Source organism: Lacerta agilis, chromosome 16 (genome assembly GCF_009819535.1).
Source record: "Lacerta agilis isolate rLacAgi1 chromosome 16, rLacAgi1.pri, whole genome shotgun sequence".
NCBI lineage: Eukaryota > Metazoa > Chordata > Lepidosauria > Squamata > Lacertidae > Lacerta > Lacerta agilis.
The window spans coordinates 27,882,675-27,906,048 of record NC_046327.1 but is presented as its reverse complement, the minus strand read 5'-3'; the positions used below and the strand labels follow the sequence as shown (position 1 = coordinate 27,906,048).

The window sequence follows — 23,374 nt, the reverse complement described above, 5'->3', positions numbered from 1 at the left end:
TAGTGGGAATGGGTGATAGGCTGATAAGTGTGGAAAACCTGTTGACGATTCTAAACGGCTGCAATTAGTCTTGCAGGGAAAGGTAAGGGGTGAGATGGCTAAAGATAGCTTGGTTATGTATAATGAGATAAGAATCCAATGTCTTTGTTCAAACCAGGTTTCTCCATGGTTTTAAGTTTGGTGATTAGTTGTCCAACTAATCACCAAACTTAAAACCATGGAGAAACCTGGTTTGAACAAAGACATTGGATTCTTATCTCATTATACATAACCAAGCTATCTTTAGCCATCTCACCCCTTACCTTTCCCTGCAAGACTAATTGCAGCCGTTTAGAATCGTCAACAGGTTTTCCACACTTATCAGCCTATCACCCATTCCCACTACCCTTCTGAGTAATACCCCTCCCCACTCCCCCACTATATTTAAGGATCTGGTGACTTCTGTTTCAGTGTATCTGAAGAAGTGTGCATGCACACGAAAGCTCATACCAGGAACAAACTCAGTTGGTCTCTAAGGTGCTACTAGAAAGAATTTTCGATTTTGTTTTGACTATGGCAGACCAACACGGCTACCCACCTGTAAATGATTAATGGTGTTTTGGCCCTTATGGATCAATTGATTTGTCAGCTGTGCCGAATTAAGTGTTTACCCTTAATTGCACCATGGTAAAAGCTGGCTTAATTGGCTACTTCAATAGACTAATAGAACTAATATTTTTCCCCACATGGACTTTACATTAATGTGAAAAAGAAACTGAAGACATCCAACAGCTATATTGCATTACCAGTACAGGCCTTCTTTACTGAGTGACAAAGACACAGACTTTTTTAAAGGTGTCTAAAGATTAATCAGCTCCCTAATATCAAGTTCACATGATTCTTACATAAGAGATCAGAGGCCCTTTAATGGTGCTTCATCCCACACTGCTTGCTAAGCCACAAAATCAGTAGAGGCTAGGTAGTCTGCATTGGTGAATTTTGATTTTGAGCAGGAGAGGACCCCCATGGGGAAAAGCAGGTAGGATTTACTAATGGGTGTGTTTTGGTAAACATATTGATGTAAATTTGTGAGTTTTTCCCTGCCCCCTCTCCCTAAGTCCCTCATCCAAGACAGTTCAGTGAAGAAATGAATTGTGGCATATCTGTGGCATATTATCAAATTTGCAGATGTTGTCATCCCTATGCTCAGGGTTTTTTCCCCCAGCCGGAACTTACTGGAACTCAGTTCTGGCACCTCTCAGGTAGCCACCATTACTGTTATCAGAGAACAAGGGAGGAGCTCATGGTGAGTTCTGGCACCTCTTTTCTAGAAAAACAGCACTTCTTACACTTAAAAAAATTCCTATGAAAACCTGGACATTGTGCTGATTATCATCTACAAGACAAGGTTTTTTTATGTCAAATAGGTGAGACAGTAGCTAGACAGATAAGCTAATGGTAAGTTAACTTGGCAAATTCTTGTTTTTCAATATATATTTCCCCTAAAAGACTTATTGGGGTGGCGTGGGGGAGCTGACTTAATCCTTCTAATTCATTGTGGTACGGCTTCAGAGATAGCTTGAGTTCAAAGGTAGTAATAATTTTGACTTGAGTGACAGTGCATGTATACGTACTAAAGAAGATACTGTTCAAAACGATATCTTCCAATCCCTGCCACAAGATATGTAGTTTAGTACCTGTCCCTGCTAAATGCTGTCCTTATTTTGTTCCTGTTTTGGTTTTGGGTTATTGGGGATGCATTTTCAACATTTTGTTAGTGTGCCCTAATATATAGTTGAGCAATGGCCTTCAACTTTTGCAGAGCCAGGACATACATTTAATCTCAAAGGGCTCTATACAAACAAACCACTTTTAATTGTGTGTTATCATATATGCTATCTGCCCCATCCTTCCCTTTGAGTAGGGACTGTCTTGGCATATATGAAGTTGGAACAGGCTCCTGAGTTGATCTCAGCTGCCACACTTATCAACACCCTTGATGATCTCAATACAATGGTACCTCAGGTTACATACGCTTCAGGTTACAGACTCCGCTAACCCAGAAATAACACTTCAGGTTAAGAACTTTGCTTCAGGATAAGAACAGAAATCATGCTCTGGCGGTGCAGCGGCAGCGGGAGGCCCCATTAGCTAAAGTGGTGCTTCAGGTTAAGAACAGTTTCAGGTTAAGAACGGACCTCCAGAATGAATTAAGTTCTTAACCCGAAATACCACTGTAAATGCCCAAGAGCCAAGACTGGGTGTGGGGAGAAGGATGAGTAGTGAAGCAGATTCAAGCCACACAGGCTGTGTGGTGAATTTTGTTATCATTATTCTTTATTAAATTTGTATACAGCCCTTCATGGTTTTGGAAGGGGTGGAGCAGGTGGAAGGTGGAAAGCTAATGAGAGATGGAGAATGAAATGGAAAGGTGAGAGAGATTTTCTTCCTTGTGCTGTGTCCAAAACACAGGGTTGGGATGTGTGTGTGTAAGGATCTTTACCTTCAGAGTAAATCCCTAAAATAAAGTAAAGAAGAGGAGACTCTCCTAAGCTGTGGCAAACCTCTATTAAGAGTCCATTGGAGGGGAGAGTGCAAAAAAAAGAAAACTCAAAGCCAGAATTCCAGATTTAAGTGAGTCTATGGTTATGACAGCAAGACTGTGGTTATCACAGGGGTCCGAGCTCTAGGTGGAATGTAAAGTTTTAAAATGAAAATCAATTTGTGTGTTGTACTGTATTTTATTATTGTACAGTATTGTTTTTGGACTCCTCCAGACAACCTGTTTATTGAACATCCATTCTGATTTGCTTGTGCAAAGCTTATGTGGTGATTATATTTTGTCTGCTCTTAGTAATGGCTCCCTTGGCAGGACTGCAGTTTTAAACCTCAGAGTTTTCCTTACTACAGGACTTGTACAGCACTTATCTAAGAAAGTGTGATATTACATGTGTCTCCTCACTAAAATCAAACAAGCACTTATGTACAGGGGAAGAGCTTTCATATAAAAGGGTCCAAGTATGGTTTTCAGACAAGATTTACTTCATAACTCTTATTTAGAAATTAAGCCATGTTACACGCTATAAGCTTTTGAATTTGTGTATTCTTTACAGGAACACCTATACATCCATTGTAAAAAAAAAAGCAAAGGAAACACAGAAAAACTTTTAAAATGTGAGGACTCTTGCTTTGAGTTGCAGTAATTCCAAGGCCTTCCTCTAGCATATTGGGTTATTTTAGGTCCTTAAAAACATTTAACTTCCAACAGCTTATTGTCCCTTTCTGGTAATGGGGAGGCCCACAGTACACCTGCAGCTGAATTTTGCTGGGTAGACTTTAGGGATGGGACATATCTGGAAGAGCTGCCAACACTGGTTTAGATGTCCGTGAAGTCACCATCAAATAATTCTGATAGGGGATCAGGTCATGGTGCTCCAAAGGTCCTTGTCATCACAAGGAAACTCTGGAGCCACCGTGGAGGATCTGGCCCATAAGGTTCATGCTTCAGGGCAGCTCCCTCCCCCTGTAGTGCCCAGAGCACCAGCCCTGGAGCTGCCGTTACTAGAAGAGACGACCATCCTTTCCTACTTAAGATTTATTTGTTTGTCCTGGGGAAATTGTCAGGGCTGAGTCACAGAGTTGAAGATTCCCATTCTGCATTAAGCAGCTCTGACACACAGAAGGAGCTTATGATACTGGCATTAGCCTGCAAAAGTGAATTAAATGACTGAACCAGAATCGTACTGAGGACCTGGAATCAGGGTCAGAAAACCGAACTTGTAGTTCTGTGCTTTCTCAAATTCTGTCACAAAAGGCTTATTACACAGCTGATGCAGACCAGACTGGAGCTAGGCATAAAATGAGTGGATCATTTTGAGAGTGACAAAGAGGCTTGGTAGTGACATTTCTGTATGGCACAGTGAAGGAGAAAATGCTGTTCCTAGTTTTATGGACTTGTGCAGCAGGAATGTACCCCTGTCGACTCTCCTGGACCTCTCAACAGCTTTCAGTACCTTCAACCATGGTAACTTTCTGTATCACCTGTCTGAAAAGGAGTTGGGGGCACTGCACTTTGTTGGTTCCAATCCTATCTTGCAGGTAGTATTAAGAAGGTGATGCTGGGGAAACTCTTGCTCTGGACTGCAGTGCTGGGAGGCAGTTGCTGTGCATCATCATGCTATATGCTATGGGGTTTCACATGCCTTTAATATCTACATGAAAACACTGGGAGAAAGCAACTCAAGATTTGGGGCAAGGTGTCACCAAAATATGGGTGATGGCCGTTTCTCTTTCCCATTTTTGTATACACCAAGTAGAGCGAAGGTTGTTAGTAATGGAATAGAGGGAGGCTAATAATGTAAAGCTTAATCTAGATAAAATGGCAGTATTCAACCAGTTCTGGATGGGTTGCACTCTGCCATAAAGATAAGATTTTCAGCATGATGCCACTTGAGCCAGTTTTGCAGCTGGATACACAGCCAGATGGGTGGGGTATAAATAAATTATTATTATTATTATTATTATTATTATTATTATTATTATTAAATGGAGTTCATAGCACTAACTTCATTTCCAGTGCCATCTGTTCTCTCAAATGTCAATTCTTTTCTATTGGACAAAACTGAAAAGGGGGAGGGGGGATGTTTTCTTTCCTGAATATTTCTGGGAACATTTTTGCCTGGTGCCTAAAGATATGTAATGAAGGCACCAGACGAGTCTCCCTGGGGAGAGCATTCCACAAACAGGGAGCCACCACAGAAAAGACCCATTTCATGTTGCTGCCCTCCAGACCTCTCATGGAGGAGGCACACGGAGAAGGGCCTCAGATGATAATAACTGGATCTGGGTTGGTTCATATGGGAAAGGGGCAATCCTTGAGGTATTAATGCCAGAAATAACTGGGAATAGATTGCCAGATTGGCTGCAGGATCTTCGATAGCTCCAAAGCTGGCAACTTACTTCCACAAAAATCAAAGCCCAGCTAAGCTGTTACATACTGGGCCAGGCCTTGCTGCTCCAATCAGGCTTTGCCACCCCTAGTTGAGTACTTTCATACTTGAAGAAACTGGAAGTGCAAGGTGCTTGGAGACCTCTTGGAAGTTCTCTGGCATCTCTGTTGACCAAGGTCACTGGGACAGAACTTCATGGAGTTGCTGTTGGCAAGTTGATCAGGGCTAGTTGTTCAAGTCCAAAGATGCAATCTCTTTGCCCCTCTGTTCTTTCAGACTGAGCTTCTCGTTCAGCTGAGGGATATACATCTTCTGTGGTTCGCTCTTCCTCTTGGTAACCTTGGCCAGTCTTGGGGTTCAGGCATGATGTTTCTTTGCTTTAGTGTCCATATCTGACTCAATGAGTGGGTGATGACAGAAGGGGTGCCTCATTATCCCCATCGGTTAGCCCCAGCAGTGCCGCTTCCTGAGCAAGTTTCCAGTGTTCCACTTCCACTGGGATGTCCCCTCTCTTTGTGCCATCTGACACTATTGGCTTGAAGGGCCAATCTGCCCTGCAATTATTTGATACTTTGCCATTCAATTTCTTCTGTAGAGGTTTGTTGTGTGTATTTGCATGCTGTGGGTGGAGGCAGCAGATGGACAAGTTTTTCACAGCCCAGCCACCAACAGAGCTTCTTCCCATCTATGACAATCTATCTCAGTCAAAGAATAGTGTCTGAAAGATAAATGGTCTGTAAAATATACTGACTTGCTGTTGTTGACATCTGTCTGACTTGCAAGAAAATGAAGTGCACCTCTGGGGGTGATACTAAAATTTCCCCATGTTGTAGATTAGTTTCAGGCTTTACTTTGTGCCCCTCCTATACCTTTACTGTCCGGCTATTTTAGGCGTTTTCTGCAACGTGTTTCTCCCTCATCTTTGTTTACCTTTTAACTTGGCCTGCCTGCAGCTTTCCCTACTGAATTAGGACTCCCTTTGTGACTGCAACTCTCTGTAATTTAAGAGTTTAATCATGTAAACAACTCTGCAGCAAATGTAGAAGCACAAGCCCGGGAATCAATGCACTGGCTTCTTTGCCCTAATTTTGGTGGGAAAATATTATTGCATTGTACAACTATACCATATCACTCACATATAACATTGCTTATTTGTAAGGAAAAATACAGCTGAATTGGGTGAAGGTGGGAGATGTGGTCTTCTGTCTTGAACTGACAAGTAGACTGTGCATCCATTTATCTAAAAAGGTGCCTTTTCAAACCTGTTTACCCAGCCATGAGGGAAATGCACACAGAGTGGCAAAGGGAGGCTAGGAAATGGGGATTTAGGTTCTAGCTGCGTTCACTGCATGAGAGAGGGGCTGACAGAGAAGCAGTGCTCTTGAAGCATATATGAAAGTCTGTCTTGCTCATGTGTTTGGATGAGCATTTCCTGCACTACCTAATATGTTTTAATCCATTCTCAGTCTCATGTTGTAAAGAAAAGGTATCTGGTTATTTTGTTATGAGCATGCAGTACATGTCCTTCCTCCTCCAGAAGAGGCTGGCTTTAAAAAATGAATGAAAGAAAGGCTTTTACAGGAGGGAGGGACAGAGTCAGACATACTCAACTGCTGTTATGACTCCTTAAAGGCTAACAGTTTGACAGAGCTATCCAACCCTCCTGGGCAGAGGGGTGAGGTTGGATTAGGTGCCCAGCTGTCCTGGCTAAATTGGTCCCCTGATGGAGGGACACAAGCATCATTCTGTTGGTGTGGAACTCCCCCTTTCACCTGCCAAAAGTGTGGGTGGGCATGGCAATGATGCTTCTGGAAGGCACGAAGGCAGAGAATGTCATGGATGCTTCTGAGCTCTCTTCTTCAGACCAGGAGTGGGAGGAGAAAGGATGAGACTATGTCCACTTGATGAAGCCCCCGCTCTGTTTCCAGACATGCCTGGACCTGACAAGATGGGAGACTCGGGGGCTGTGGAGGATGATGGGGGCTCAGGGTACAGTCTGTTATAGAGCAAGAGAGTTTAGACAAGGAGGTGGGCCTGAGTGCCTCCCAGGGAGAGGTGTTGCATCAAGAAAAGGAATGAGACTCACCTCCCTCCTCCCAGAGCCATGAATGCCCACATCGAGAGGGATTCTTGTGAGTGTACTTTTTCCTCCTCTGCTTAAAAGCTTGGTGGGTAGGCAGGGTAACTTGTCGCAACAACATTGCAGCTCCCATATAGCCTTGGAATTCTTGTTGCTGATCTTGGACTTGTAAACCCCGACCCGTGTGTCTGTACTGGAAACATTACTGCTAACCCTTCACCTTGTAAGAGCTGCCGGACTCTATTTGGCATTTCCATGCCTCTGAGTCCATGCCATTAATCTGCTTTAATAAAGTATCACCTTCTTACTTATAAATAAGTGCACCTGCTGTTGTTGTTTTTAGCAGAAGCCAGGACAAGGAGGGCCTGGCCTGGCCTGGGAACCATTGGATCCCGATCTCCTGTATTCTCACAGGCATCATGAGATTGCATTGGGACCAGTCTTGCTGCTCACTTTTTGCTGCAGCTGCCATGAGCAATAGGGCTGCAAATGCAGCAGTGCCTCCAATCTGCTCCACAAAACCCCACCTACATGGAGGTGAAGTTAGGCTCGTGCCCTTAGTCGACTTCATCGGATGTGTGAAGTGTAACCCTGAATTTTCAAATGTATGTCCATTGACGGGTGGGAGATGTAGAGCAGGCTTCCTCAAACTCGGCCCGCCAGATGTTTTGAGACTACAATTCCCATCATCCCTGACCACTGGTCCTGCTAGCTAGGGATCATGGGAGTTGTAGGCCAAAAACATATGGAGTGCCGAGTTTGAGGAAGCTTGATGTAGAGCAACTTCAAAAGAACAGGCAGTGACAATTGCCTGAAAGCAAAATAGTTATAGAGAGCAGTTAACAAGGATGTACAGTGACCAAATTAAAATGGAATGTTACTTGACGTTAAGACACATGTCCTGGCGCTGATAAGCCAATTTAACATATGTGCTGCGTTAAGAACAAACAAAACTGCAATCTCAATTCAAGTCATGGTTGACAAAACTATAAACAGTCTGATAAATTGCAATAATTCAGCAGTTTCCTTTGAATCTCTATGCTCCAGTGTTCTCATTTTACAGAGTAGTTACATTGTGCCCTGTTCTAATTGGCTGAAATTTCCCCCTGAACCTGTGGCACAACTGCATTAGCTACCAAATAGTTTTCCGGCCCAGATCAAAGTGTGGTTTTGATTTATAAAGCCTTACGCAGCTCAGCACCCCACTGTCTCAAGGACCACCTCTCCCCACATGAACCAACCTGGACCCTGCATTTGTCATCTGAGGCTCTTCCTTGTGTTCCCTCCCTGAGTGGGGTGCAGAGAGTCACAACATGAGAACGGCCTTCTCAGTGGTGGCTCCCAATTTATGGAAACTCCCAGGGATGCACCACTACTGTGTATTGTTAAGTGCCAGGCAAATGCATTCTTGTTCCCCCAGGCTTTTGGAGCTTATTTTTTGTTTATCTTCTGGAGCTGAGCTGAGTCTGCTCTTTTCTATACATTACTGATGTATTCTGGGTTGTATTATTATTGTTTTTCCACTTTTAAAATGTTACTTGTAAGTTGCTTTGAGTTCTCTTTCCTGAAAATAACGATAATAGCAATAAAAATTTCTTCAGACTCCGCTGCCACAGGTTGTACTTTACCTTAATTTATCTGTATTTCCTTTTGAACTGAGATACTAAAGGAGCATCTATATTAGGGTATGGTAATATGTACAGTCATACCTCGGTTTTGCGAATGCTGCAGGTTACGTTTTTTCGGGTTGTGCTCTGCGCCGAACCTGGAAGTACCGGAACAGGTTACTTCCAGGTTTCAACGCATGCGCAGAAGCACCGAATTGCAACCCGCACGTGCACAGATGCGGCGCTGCGGGTTTTGAACGCTGCAAGTTGAAAACATGCCTCCCGCATGGATCACATTCGCAACCCGAGCATCCACTGTATGTAGATGTGTATATATATTATTATTAAATATTAGAATTTGGCTAGTTCATCTGTTAAAGAATATAATTAATTTGTTAAAAGATCTACACTCAGTTGACAGCCTATTAATTAGTTTGGTTATCCAAAGCTTTGTTTGCTCCAGAAATAATACTTAATGATACTGTAAAGCAACTACACTACATCAACTGAGTTTCTTTCTTCTTTTGCAGACAGTTCGCCATGGGTTTCCTTATCTTCCCACTGCCTTAGCTTTTGACCCAGTGCAGAAGATTCTGGCTATTGGGACAAGAACAGGTGCTATTCGAATGTATCCTTTGCTAGTGTACCGAACAGTATGATTTGCAGCATAATGTACATTTTACAATCTGTGCTTTTAGCTTGTTTTCCTGCATTTGTACATTCCAATAGCTTGAGGAAGGTATACTATGAAGAGCCTTCGCAGCCAGTTGGATACGTGCATTTCAATCTGAAATAAACAACAATAATAAAATGAGACCTGAGGTGTCACTAGTCTCAAGAGTGAAGTGGCAGGCTAAGAAAGATGAGGAGGGGGAAAAGGAGGAGGATGACATAGGGAGGGGGCTGAGATAGGAGGGGAGGCAAGTGCTTCCATCTCCCAGTTGCTTTGGATGGTGAAGCATGTCTTCCCTCTCAGTTTAGGGAGCACAGGAAAGGAATTTAGGGATGGAATATCTACACTGCCTCAATAAAGGTTGCTTGTTGCTCTTCTCTGAGGTTCTTTCCCCTACTTTTGCAAGCTCCAGATTAAAGCAGCATCAGACACAGTCTTTTTTCTTCTTTTCTACCAGTCTTTGAAATGAGCAATACATGTCATCTCATTGTTCAACTTCAGAGTTCATCTCTGATGGATTGATTGAGAGATATAAAAACTCTCATCTCTCTCTCTCTCTCTCTCTTTCTGTCTCTCACACAAATAAACACTTCGGGGAAGATTGACGATAAACTACCCCAAAAGTATGTTTGGCATGCATGCAGAGTGGTGATGGATTATTCATGAACTGGACTGAGCCCTTTTTATTGTCAATGGAGAAGGGAAGAGGAGGTCCTTGGGCGCAAACTACTCCACCCCAAATGTTTGACTGGTGTAAGGTTCTCTGTTGGTTGCTCATGAGTAAGCAGGCAAAACTCCAAGTTTCCTTTGAGAGTTTTATTGTGCAAACTATGTACAGTGCAGAGCTAATAAGTTCATGTCTGTATGAAGCATCGTCAGAATCCGGGAATGGCCCCTTCCAGTTCTGACTCCAACAAAAGAGCTTCGGTATACGGAAACCCCGCCTCCCATCCTTTCGTTTCACCCCTCGACGCCTTTGGGGCGCCAGAAGCTGCATGTGTCTTTCCTCGCCCCTTGAGCGAGAGGAGTGAGAGGGCTCTTCAGCATCCTCAGGGCCTTCTCCCTCCATACCCTGAAAAGCCTGCCCCTCCCCGCTCAAGCCTCGCTGCTCCCTCGGCTGCCAGAGGAGGTGCTGCTGGTCAGGTGGGAACAGGGCTCTCTGTAGCATCCCGAGAGCCCTTCCACCACCTTGTGCTGCGCCGGGGACAATTCCATGACATCCGGTATGAGAATGATGGGAGAGATTTTTTTCATGGGTCAGACTGGGCCTTTTTTTAATTTCTTTTTTGTTTAAAGTACAGTGGTACCTTGGTTCCCGAATGGCTTTGTTGTCGAACAAATTGGCTCCTGAATGCCGCAAACCTGGAAGTAAATGTTCTGCTTTGCGAACATTTTTTGGAAGCCAAACGTCCGATGTGGCTTCCGCGGCTTCCACTTGAGTGCAGGAAGCTCCTGCAGCCAATCGGAAGCTGCGCCTTGGTTTTCGAACGGTTTTGGCAGTCAAATGGACTCCCAGAACAGATTATGTTCAAGAACCAAGGTACCGCTGTATCTGAAAATTTGATATGGGCTTATGTAAGATAATTAAATCCCATTATGAATCACCTTAGGCACCTGTATTCCACCAACACCCCAACTGAGCTTCTGTTTTCAACAAAAGAATACTGTCTCAAGATGACCTTGATAAAGAGAAGCAGTAAATGCCACATACAGGAAATTCTGCCTCTGCAGATAAGCAAGTTAGAACTGCTAGGTATATTTAAAATTCAGGGTCTCATAGAGCAGTATTTCCCAACTTTGGGTCTCCAGTTGGTTTTGGACTACAGTTTCCATCATCCACAGTTAGCAAGACCAGTGGTCAGGGATGATGGGGAGTTGTAGTCCAAAAACAGCTGGAGACCAAAGGTAGGGAAACACCGTCCTAGAGCAAAGAAAAATGCAATTTCTCACTTTATTCCAAAGACAAATACTAGGCCAGCTTTGTCATGAAAATATCCAATGTTATGATGCTATGCAATTACGTACCAACTCCACTATATATTTTATATTCTGTGTTTTGAATTAATTCCTAAATTAGTAAAGAAAATAACTTTTCACTAGTCTTGTTTTAGAATTTGTCTTTATAAGTAATCTCTGTGTGCCTTATGCTCCAATAAGGAAACATTTGGAGGAGGCAGCTGCACTGGGAAACCAAGACATTTAAGTACAACAAAGCCTGTGACTTCAAAGTATAGGAGTGTACATTAGGGAATTCTCAGACAGGGCTTAATCTGCCCCAGGGAGACAGTGGAAGGAAAACTGTAAAATTAATGCTAATTAAACACACCTGGAAAAGGACAGAGCTTGCTTGAGCACCAGACAGGTATCCACACACAGAAAGTTGGAATTTATAAGAAGTGTTGATTTTGTTTGTATGTTTATTAAATTTCTACACTGCCCCTCACCCCAGGATCAAAGGGCGGTTTACAATATAAGAACACAAGAATACATAACACAGTAACAAACAAAAACAATACTCTCCAGTTTAATTGTTGTCGTTTAGTCGTGTCCGACTCTTCCTGACCCCATGGACCAGAGCACGCCAGGCACTCCTGTCTTCCACTGCCTCCCACAGTTTGGTCAGACTCATGTTGGTAGCTTCGATAACACTGTCCAACCATCTTGTCCTCTGTCGTCCCCTTCTCCTTGTGCCCTCAATCTTTCCCAACATCAGGGTCTTTTCCACGGAGTCTTCTCTTCTTATGAGGTGGCCACAGTATTGGAGCCTCAGCTTCAGGAACTGTCCTTCCAGTGAGCACTCAGGCCTGATTTCCTTAAGAGTGGATAGGTTTGATCTTCTTGCAGTTCATGAGACTCTCAAGAGTCTCCTCCAGGACCATAATTCAAAAGCATCAATTCTTCAGCCATCAGCCTTCTTTATGGTCCAGCTCTAACGGAGCCAACTGCTAATTGAATATAGCAAGGACAGGTCTGTCTTCAGACCACCGCATAGCAGACTGGGTTGATGATTTATCTTTCAAGGCTCAAGGAATATGTCTCTAGACAACCATAAGGGTTCACAAAATCTGCATTTATTGTCCTACCATTTGTCCCCCGACTATAGGAATATAAATGAATAAAGTGTATTAACTTCCACAAATATCAAGGGCTTCGCCAATGCAACATTGATATGGACAACAACTTCAGAGCAAAAAAATAATAGTACCAAACATGCCCACATCACATACTTCAGTCACACCTCCAGCACCTTTCTGTATTAAACAGTGCCAGTTAAAAATGGTTAACTGTGTTAACTATTTTGTTTTGCTTTTATTTCAGCTATCAAAAACTGGATTAACTGATCCTTAACTTTGACTCTAAACAGATTGGGCAGACCAGGTGTTGATTGTTACTGCCAACACGAAGGTGATGCTGCAGTTCTGCAGCTTCAGTTTTTGATCAATGAGGTAAGGCTATATTTACAAAAATGCAGATGTTTATTTAAACATGAGCAAAGCAATGTGTTCAAGTTTTTTTCTTTTTTCTTTTTAAGGGGGTGTCTGTGGGTGGAATTCCCAGTTTGAAAAAGCAAGTTTCCAGCATTTGTAGAATCTGAGATGAAAGGCAATACATGCAGGCACGCCTCTTTTGTGTGTGAGAAACCAGCCCCAGTCTACTCTTACCTTTCAATGCTTTTGGCCAATGAGTGCAGCCATAGAAATGATTCACATTTAGGATGTGATTAGACCAATAGAAGGTTAGAGTGAAACACTGATTGTTTAGACCAGTGGTTGCCTACTTCTTGGGGTCCAGGGCCACATTTGGAATTTTGAGAAGGTGTCGAGGGCACCAGTCAGAAAATGGCTGCCGCTAGGGGTGGAACATAAGAAGCTAAGTGCCAGAAAATCTAGGTAAGTGGCAGAAAATCTTCAAGGCCTTAGGCAAAGGTTCTGCAAGCAACATTGACATCACTAGGTATGGAGTTGAAATTCAGAACCTCCAAGGCACCTTTTTCAGAAATGCTCTCATAAGAAACTGCTTATTGCCAAATTAGACCATTGATTCATCTAGGCCACTATTGTCTACTGCGGCCTTTCTCAACCTTGGGTCCCCAGGTGTTGTTGGACCATAACTCCCATCAACCCTAGCTAGCAGGGATGGTGGGTGTTGTGGTCCAACAACATCTGGATACCCAAGGTTGAGAGAGGCTGGTCTACTAACTGGCAGCTTTCCAGGATTTCAGGCATGAGACGTTCCCAGCCTTACCTACCAGTACATTGGTTCCCAGTATGTTTCCACCCCCATCATTCTGCCTGGTCACTGAGGTTCAGCTCCGAGGGCCTTCTGGCGGTTCCCTCACTGCGAGCGAGGTTACAGGGAACCAGGCAGAGGACCTTCTCAGTAATGGCGCCTATCCTGTTGAACTATTGGTCTTTAGAAGACATCTGAAGGCAGCCCTATTTAGGGAAGCTTTTAATGTTTGATGTTTTATCGTGTTTTAATATTCTGTTGGAAGCCGCTCAGAGTGGCTGGGGAAACCCAGCCAGATGGGCAGGGTATTATTATTATTATTATTATTATTATTATTATTATTATTAATTATACCCCGCCCATCTGACTGGGTTTCCACAGCCACTCTGGGCAGCTTCCAACAGAATTTTATTATTATTATTACCTGAAGATTGAACTTGTTGGATTAGATGACCCTCAGGATCCCTACCAGTTCTACAATTTTATGATTCTGTGACATTTCACATGCAAACATGTGCTGCACCACTGCCCTTTCCACATACAGGGCTAGTTAGACAGGTGGAGCTGAGGCATCTGGATGCATAGATGAGATGGTGGCGTTTGAAGGAGGGGTTTGGATTTGTTGGACACTGGAGCATTTTGGGGCAGGCTGATCTGTCAATGTGTGTGTGTGTGTGTGTGTGTGTGTGTGTAGCAACAGAGCAGCTTTTGAACTAACCCCTGAAGGAAAGCACACACAGGACCTGGAGATCATCCAAGATGAAAGTGAAAGTGTTCCAGATCTTCCAGATGGCAACGTGATAGAATACCAATGGGCTACTGTTGCCCCTGGATACAAGCTCTCTAGGAAGAACAAAGAGGACTGCGTGATACAGATCTGTGCTATGGCCACCTGCCACTTTGAGATTGCCCAGTATCTCTTATTCCCCATTCTGTCTTGGTGGAGAAGTCATAGCCCTGCCCCCCCTTGAAAACACAAAGTGCAAAATAGGTTCTAAAGGGCAGGTAGGTGCAGAAATCAGGTGGTAATTAATACCAGAACAGCCCATCTCCCAAGGTATTGATCTGTTTCCCTGATGGATGTGAATGGCTAGGCAGAGCAGCTTGCCAGTCAGGATCCACCTGAGGTCAAATCCTCTAAAGCTGGAATGTAGTTAACAGTCCTTTGTCACAGACTTTGGAGCTCCCTCCCCGGAGAAGCTAGACTGGCTTCTTCCTTATTGTACTTCCTCAGGCAGGTGAAGATTTTTATTTATTTATTTATTTTGTTCCAACAGGCTTTTGGGAACTGATTGCATTTAATGAATGGTCTGGTACCATGCTGTTTTTATTACAGTGGATGCTCAGGTTGCGAACGCGTGAACAAAGCGTGATTTAGCACTTCTGCGTATATGCAAGTGCCGAAACCCGGAAGTAACCTGTTCTGGTACTTCTGGGTTTGACACATTCATATCCCACAGCGAGCGCAACCCGAGGTATGACTGTATTTGTATGGTTTAAATAGATTTCATATATGTATATAGTTTTACTTCTTTGTATATTTATACAGTCGTACCTTCGATCTCAAACGCCTTGGCTCCTGAACCAATTGACTCCCAAACGATGAGTGTTCTGGTTTTTGAACAATTTTTGGAAGCTGAACATCTGGCTCCTGTAGCCAATTGGAAGCCGCGCCTTGGTTTTTGAATGGTTCCGGGAGTCGAACGGACTCCCGGAATGCATTCTGTTCAAGAACCAATGTACGACTGTATTTATTTTCAAGAATAATATCTATGTACGAAATAATAAAAACGTTTTCAGCGGTACAGATATTTGTCACTTTTGAACTAGCAACAGTTATTGCAAAGGTTGTTGAATGCAACCCATTAAGTAACAATACAACAGATAATTATTTACTCCCCCACAAGACACCCCCCAAATATTTTCTTTCGTTAGCAATCCACACAATGCATCCTCCATAATAACACTTCAGCAAAACTCCATTGCAAGCAGAAGACAAAGAAGATGAATAAGGCCAGGAGAACCGTTTAGAGGAGGAGGAGTGCTGGGATAGCCTCTGTTTATTCCTCAGGGGGCAGACACAAGCAAGCCCCATTGGCTGGTTGGGTCCACCTCCTGGGGAATCCCCAGATCCAGATCTGCTAGCCAAAGGCCAATGGGCAGGCAGGACTGCAGTCCTCTTCTGCTGGCTACTGGATCACTGACCAGGCCCATGGCCAGGCCGCAATGCTGCCTGACGGTTTAAAGCAGGAATCCCCAACCTGTGGCCCTCCAGATGTTTTGGCCTACAACTCCCATGATCCCTAGCTAACAGGAGCAGTGGTCAGGGATGATGGGAATTGTAGTCCAAAACATCTGGAGGGCCGAAGTTTGGGGATGCCTGCTTTAAGGTAAGCGGACTTACATGGCAAGATATAAAAGGATAAGAACATTGCCAATAAGCACAATGAACATGACATGAATGCAGTGCTAAACATAAATACAGAGTTTAAGCATTTCAAATTTTTATGTAATATGAAGGAGGATGCTGGGTATTGCCTTCCCTATTAACATAAATAATAAAAGAGACTGAAGTAAATTTGTCTTCAAAGTGCCACATAAATCTCCTAATTTTGGGGTTTGTTCTCCATAAATGCAATATACCACACTTTGTGGTACCAGTAGGAAAGAGTAGCTCCAGTTGTGTTCCTCCAGCATTCAGCAATAGTTAGTCTTGCTGCCATTAATAAGTGACCAATAAGTGTCTCTGTCAGAGATGTCTAGGTTGTCGTCAACAGAAAGGTTTGAGTGTGGATTCATGATTAAAATTTGAGCTGTAATTTTCAGAATTTTATCAGAAGTACAAATCCAGAATTGCTGGAACCGTGGGCAAGTCCACCATATACGTAAATATGTGCCAGGGGTTAAGCATGTACTGACAATGTACAACATTTAACATACATTATTGAATTTGAATAGATGCTGTAGTAATTATATGTTTATTTATATAGTTTTGCTTTTCCTGGTATGCTCTGCGGAGGACCTTACGGTCCACAAACAATAACACCTTGAAGGTCCTGGGCCTCAAGGAGGTTAGACTGGCCTTGACCAGGGCCGGGGCTTTTTCGGCCCTGCCCTGGCCTGGTGGAATGCTCTGTTGCAAGAGACCAGGGCCCTGCAGGATTTGACATTTTTCCGTAGGGCATGCAAGACAGAGCTGTTCTGACAGGCCTTTGGTCAGGGCCCAGTCTGACCCCCCTCTTTTTTGTTATAAGACCCAGTGTGTTCCCATCCCCTATAGTTATAATCCGTGGGTTGCCATCTGATTTTATTCTGCTCCAAATTTGATTTTAATTGATTGTTTGATTTATGTTTTAATGTATCATACTTTGATGTTAGCTGCCCTGAGCCCAGTCCTGGCTGGGGAGGGCGGGGTATAAATAATAATAATAATAATAATAATTATTATTATTATTATTATTATTATTATCATCATCATAGCAATATTTAACTTTTTTAAAATGATTGTATTTTCTTTTTTTAGATGTGCTCTTTTTATATGTAAGCTGCCTTGAATTCTGTCAGGGAAGAAGGCAGGGTATAAATAAATAAATAAATAATAAAAATAAAAGTCCCTCTACTTTTCCATCTGTGCTGCTACATTAGATGTCAGGAGACCAAAAACCTGTAGATAGCTGCTATGGAATCGACAGACTTCAATTAAAGTATTTTCTGTATTGTTTTCTTGAAGTAACATTCCGCCTCTTCCCTTTCTCCTCTTACTGTCTTTTAAAATTCTTAATAAACTTCATAATTGGTCTTGAATGCATTTTTGTCAGACTCAGAGAGTTATTCCAGCCCCTCACATGCCTAGACCATTTGGCTTCATGATACTGTGTATTTTATTTCACCATACTGTACTCTGTTGCTATTTCCCTGCTTGCTGTCCACACCAGTGGGTGGAGCTTGACAGTTGATATCCTGGTGTGGTTGGGTTTTTTTTTGTCTCTCCCCTCAATTCCACCCCCCCCCTCTCTCTCACACACACACACACCCCACATTTGCTTTCAGGATTAAAATGCAGTTTGTGTGGTTGGTCGTTTTTAAAAAATGGATAATATTCTTGTGCATTTCTGATTTAACAGGATTGGTACTAATAAAAACAAACTGAGGATTTTTAGTTCTTTGAGTGCGTGCTGAGTGTTCTGTAAATTAAAATAATTCCTCTCTCCTAGCCTTTTCCAGCAGATGTCCAACTTCACATTAAAGCACCTGAGGATCTGATTGCATTGCTAAGAGGGGAGAGGGGAAATAAAATCAGTTCACCTCCTGAGCAATTTATTGCAGTTTTTTAAAAAAACCAAAAACCTCTCCAAGCATTTCTACTTCCTCTTTTCCTGTCTGCAGAATTCCTACCTGACATACATTGCAGATGCCAGACACATTGAAACCTCTATTTACTAAGCCTCTGAGAGAAGATTCCCCCAGCAAAATTACTGGCTTTTTGGCATAGCCTAAGCTGGCAAAAGGAGAAACTGAAGGTGTACTTAGGGCTGGCAGAAAAACTGTCACAAGCCATAGGAACTTGTCGTTCAAATGCAACTTGAAAAAATTGCTAGAACTCAGCCACTTCCCCATAATGTCTGCATGATTAAAGCAACACTTGTTATCTGTCGTTATTATAGGGTGCCTTGGTCAGTGCCAGTTCAGATGACATGCTCCACTTGTGGAATCTAAGGCAGAAACGGCCAGCAATTCTTCATTCGCTGAAATTTACCAGAGAAAGGTAAGGCATAACAAATTCTCACATTTAATTCCACGGATTTTGCTGTTGTATATTCTCTTAGTAGCTGAAACCTACCTAAACTATGTTTATGCAGTTAATCTTACAGTAGTTCCTGTACAGAACTGAGACAAAGAGCAGCCACTGCTCCTTTTCGCTGCCGCCATTTCTTTTTGTCATCAGGAGGCAGGTTAGGTGGGGGAGGTTTTGGCTTACACTATAGTATTTGGGTTTTGAAGTACAGTAGTTGTAATTGCCAGGTTAAATTATACTCGTAGGATGTATGAACATTTTTTTTCTACTGAGAAATCAGCTGGCTGTGGCTTCCGGTTTCAATAGAGAAGTGATAGGCAGGGGAGCCATGGGCGTAGCCAGGGGGGGCAGGGAGGGGCAGCTGCCCCCCCTCAATAAAAATACATAGAAATGTAAGGTTCTACCCCCCCCCCCAAGTAAAAGGCCTGCCTCCCTAACAAAAATCCTGGCTACACCCATGACTGGGAGCTGCTTAATTATTTCTTCTTCCCCTGCTGTTTGTCCTCACAAAATCACCCCTACCCTGAATAGCTTTTCTCTCCACAGGGGAAAAGATGTAGGGACTGGTAAAGCAAGGATTAAGCCCCCACACCTGCTCCTGCTGCTCTTCCACCTTCATTTGCTGCTTCTCGTACTGCTTTATAGTGTTGAAAAAAGCCAGCACATAAGTGACACATAAACAGTTTCTGGCACCCACGTATTGTCTAGTTGTTGCCCCATGATTTGCACTGTGAGAGAAAGGAAAAGGCAGGTGGTTCTTTACAACTCGCAGCTTCTAGGGGGGGGGAGGTATATGGAATCCTGCTTCCTCTCCTTTTAGTAGTCAGAATCTGATTTAAAATGCCCTTTCAGCAACAGCATTTTTATATTGCTTAAATTTCACCCAGGTATCCTTTGTAACAGACTTTAAAATGTATTCTTAATTTTTGGTAGCACTGTCTGTTTCATGTACCTAAAATTACAATTAGGGCTCAATTCACACTTTCACTTGCCCCCTATTTCTATCGGATTGTACACCAATTAATTCCCCAGTTCAGAGAGCTTTTCTCATTATTCCACAGTGTGCCTTGTGAAAATTCAATCTTACCTGCTGAATTGAAGCCTGATTAAGCAAATTTTCTCTTTGGATTTGCCACGCATCTGATAAGATCTGATTCAGCAGGTAAGATCCAATTTTCACAAGCCCATCTGCAAAATAGTGAGAAAAGCTTGATGTATAATACAGTAAAAAAGCAGGTCAAGAAAAAGTGCGAATAAGCCCTTAGTGTAATCCAGGATGGTTTCATTTCAAAAATCTCTCCTGTTACATTGCAGTAACAAGACTTAAGTCTTTTTGAAAGTAAAGCTCACATCTCTGGATAAAGGCACATGTGTACTTGCAAATTGAGGGCCATTAACCCAAATGACTTTATCATGAAATGAACTCAAAGCTCAGTGTTAAGCAAGGGGAGAGATTCTCCACTGATCTGTTGGTGGCAAGGGGGAAAAAATGTAGGTATAAAAGGACAATTCACAGGATACCAAGATCCAAGTTTGGGGCAAGTACTCTTTCATGAGAGAACCCTAGCAGAGATTTAAAATCACAAAACATGCAGGAAAGTAAAGCATGGAAATATATGCTGTTAAAATTTTAAAATATGTGCCCTTGTGAGTTCCTTTCAAAATTTCTGTTTTCCCTGAGCATAGAAAAAGACCACACCTTTGGTAAGTTAACAATATGCTTTACTGTACTTACAAACTTTCCAGAGATCAGATTCATGTGCTTCAGAATAGTTTGCACAGACAGTAAAATTTAGCTGTTACAAAGTGGTGAAAGTTCTTAAAATATTGATATAGGAACTCAAGACTGAGTGTCTGGTGAGAGCCATGCGGTCTGAGCTTGGAGAAACCAGCTCCACATCCTCACACACTAAGCTTCTCAGGTAGTTTGGGGAAACAAAGACTTGCTTACCTAGTCCCTCCCCATGTTAGCTAAGCCTTTCAGGACAAATTACTCTATGGTCTTAACTCCTTCATGCATTAATTAGAACTTAAACATGTTGGTTATATGAGGCTGCTTATCCCACAAGTTCAGTGAATGCAACTGAGAGGGAGGGTTTACATATTGATGTCAGCCTCTTATGTATCTGCATTGGGTTGCTATCATGGTTGCCCTATAAAGCAGTGTTTGGGGTGATTAAACAATGAAAAATGGAGGATCGGTGTGCAGGGTCAAGATGCTGAACTAGCCCCCATCTGCGAATTTCATCACTGTACTGCTGGGGCTCATAGTCTGAAAAATAAACCGCACTGAGTGGGGGGGGGGAGAACTGGTGGAGAGATGCAGTTTTCAAAGGGGAAGCCACAACCAGGGGAACGGTTGCACACTGCTCGTTGCTGCTTGCTTTATAGGAAATTAGCACAATCCACATTTCAGCAAACTACGGTACCTGTGCCATTGTCACATCTATTTTGCCCCAAGTATTATGCGATGGGCACAAGGCAGCAATTGGAAACTGGAGTGGTAGGCAAATTCACTTTGCAAAAATATGACCCAGCTCCAATTCTGCAGATTTAATTTTTTTTTATTTTTCCCTCAGTGCTAAGCAGGAATTTGTCACATGCGAAAGTACATAAGGGCATCCTACATTCCATGCTCATTTGTCCTTAATTGTTCAGCAGTTCGTGCCACACATTTTTTTAAAATAATGTTTTCATTAATCTGGGCAAGTTCTTCTCTGAAGCTCAGTAATGATGATGAGCTTCTGTGCCTGTAGCAGGCTCCCTCCCACACAACTCATTTCTTGCTCATTCTGACTTGGGTTACCAAGGCAATGAATTAGTTGCATATAAACAGAATCTCAAAGGAGGATAAAGTTTCTCGCCTGCAAGTTTCTCAAGGTGCATGAAGCATTGTGCTGGCCAGCTCCTCTGAAACGCCTGTGACCCACCTTTTATTGTTAACCATAGCTGTCAACTTTTCCCTTTTTAAAGGGAAATTCCCTTATTCCGAATAGGATTCCTCGCAAGAAAAAGGAAAAGTTGACAGCTGTGTTGCTAACCTAGGGTGAGAGTGGCAGTGGTTGCTGCTATTGGTACACCAGCTTTGTGGTCATAGGCTGATGAAGGACACAAAGCATCAAGGGGGGAGGCCACGCCATCTCAGCCTGCACCCTTGCTGTTCTCATTGGCTGTGGAACCCCAAATATAGTGTCTGATTGAGAGAGCTCACTGCCATTCTCTTACAAGTTCAATTTTTAAATATATATAATTACAATTTAAATGGTGTGCAGGCGGAGTGTTGGCTGCTAATGCAATGATCAATACTTTCTGTTAGGTCGGCCATAAAGAAAGCTGTCCTCATTTAAATTCTCTTGGTCTATTTTTGCAGGATTATTGTAAAGAATAAGATGTGGAAAAACCTGAGTTCCTTGGAGAATGGGTACAATTAAACAATGGCACAACTCTAACTACTGTTTAAGTTGCCATTTTCCTCCTTTGAAGTCTCCTCTTCCCAAAGGAGCTTTAGCATACTATTAAATGCAAACTATTAAACACATTAGTGTGTAATATATAGTGTGCAGCCAAAAGCAGATGTAGAACCTTCACCAAAATACTGAAGATACTGAATAATTATTTACTCCTTACCAGGAGAGCTTGTCTAGAACAATAATCTCATTTTTTCCTATACATACTGGAAAAGCTCCAATTTAACTGCTGCAACCTGGTATGATTTTTGCATGTGAAAACAAACTGAAGAAGTGTGCATGCACACGAAAGCTCATACCAAGAACAAACTTAGTTGGTCTCTAAGGTGCTACTGGAAGGATTTTTTTTATTTTTTATTTTGTTGTCACTGTATTTGTATCTGTAACTTCATTGTATTTTTCCAAATACAGAATTACTTTCTGTCACTTACCATTCCAAAGCAAATGGCTCTATGTTGGAACAGAAAGGGGAAATACTCACATTGTGAACATTGAGTCATTCATACTTTCTGGATACGTTATCATGTGGAACAAGGCCATAGAACTGTAAGTTTTTAATTCACCAGTTTTCTATTTGCTGGTGTTTTTGTGTTGTTGTTTTTTTAGATGAATACCAGTCTCTGCCTGTTATATGTGCTGCCTTGAGGTATATTTTTAATCTTCCTCACCCGGATCCATAAAAAGTATTTTCAACAAGTGTATTTTCATGTGTCTATTTCCATCCCAAGAAAAATCTTCATAGAATTAACAGAAATCAAGTACTTCCAAAAAAGATCTATGTTGACTTTGCACTGCATAATTATTGTTCATATAAGAAACAAACATAGACTTAAAGGTAGGGAAATGCAGGACTTTGCTTTGCAGAAGCCAAGCTGATTCTTCCTTGGCAAGGCTTATTCTTCTGTTTAATAATTCTCTCTTTTAATAATGTTTTCCACCAATTTGCCCATGACAGCTCCCCACCCTCATTTAATTCATTGCCTTCTGTCAAGTAGGTTGGTTTTGAGTATAATTGCCACTTTCCAGGATTATACTCAGTTCAGTTATATCACAATATCCACAACATTTGGGGCAACTTCCTTTAATATTGCCTACTTGGCCTACAAGGTAAAAAAAAATCCATTTTACTCAGTTTTTCATAGCGTTGGTTTTGATTTGCAGATCCACAAAGACTCATCCTGGCCCTGTGGTGCACCTAAGCGATAGCCCAAGAGATGAAGGGAAAGTGAGTAAGAGGAACTACAGTATTTTTCTTTTGTCACTCCAACCCTTTTCCTCCAAGGAATAGCCTTACGTAAGAATTATTGAACTCCTACAGCCTGGTTCACAAACTACAGCATAGTGAGACTTCATAAGCGTGTGGACTCCTGGAGAGGAATTTGCACCTGCTTTGCTTCTCCCTTCCCCCACTTTGCTTCCTTTTTGCTACTACCCCAGGCTGAACTAAGTCAGAGGGCTCATCCCACTTTGCTGTCACATGCCTAGAAAACACAGCTCCATGCAGTTTTAAGTTTGCCCTGCCACTTTCTCCAGGAAAAGCTACTCTTTGCTACTGAAATCGGAGTAAACCTCAATCCATGGAAAACCCATTTGC

At 42.5% G+C, this 23,374-nt stretch overlaps 1 protein-coding gene across 2 annotated transcripts in view; it reads left to right on the top strand.

Moving 5' to 3' along the window:
• STXBP5L (syntaxin binding protein 5 like) overlaps positions 1-23,374 on the top strand; it is a 66,898-nt gene that overhangs the window by 1,549 nt on the left and 41,975 nt on the right. For both annotated transcript variants that reach the window (XM_033173003.1, XM_033173002.1), the window contains exons 2-6: positions 9,146-9,243; positions 12,653-12,734; positions 18,183-18,283; positions 22,192-22,326; positions 22,942-23,005. In XM_033173003.1, coding sequence (XP_033028894.1) covers positions 9,146-9,243; positions 12,653-12,734; positions 18,183-18,283; positions 22,192-22,326; positions 22,942-23,005 — 480 coding nt within the window. The remainder of the gene's footprint in view (positions 1-9,145; positions 9,244-12,652; positions 12,735-18,182; positions 18,284-22,191; positions 22,327-22,941; positions 23,006-23,374) is intronic.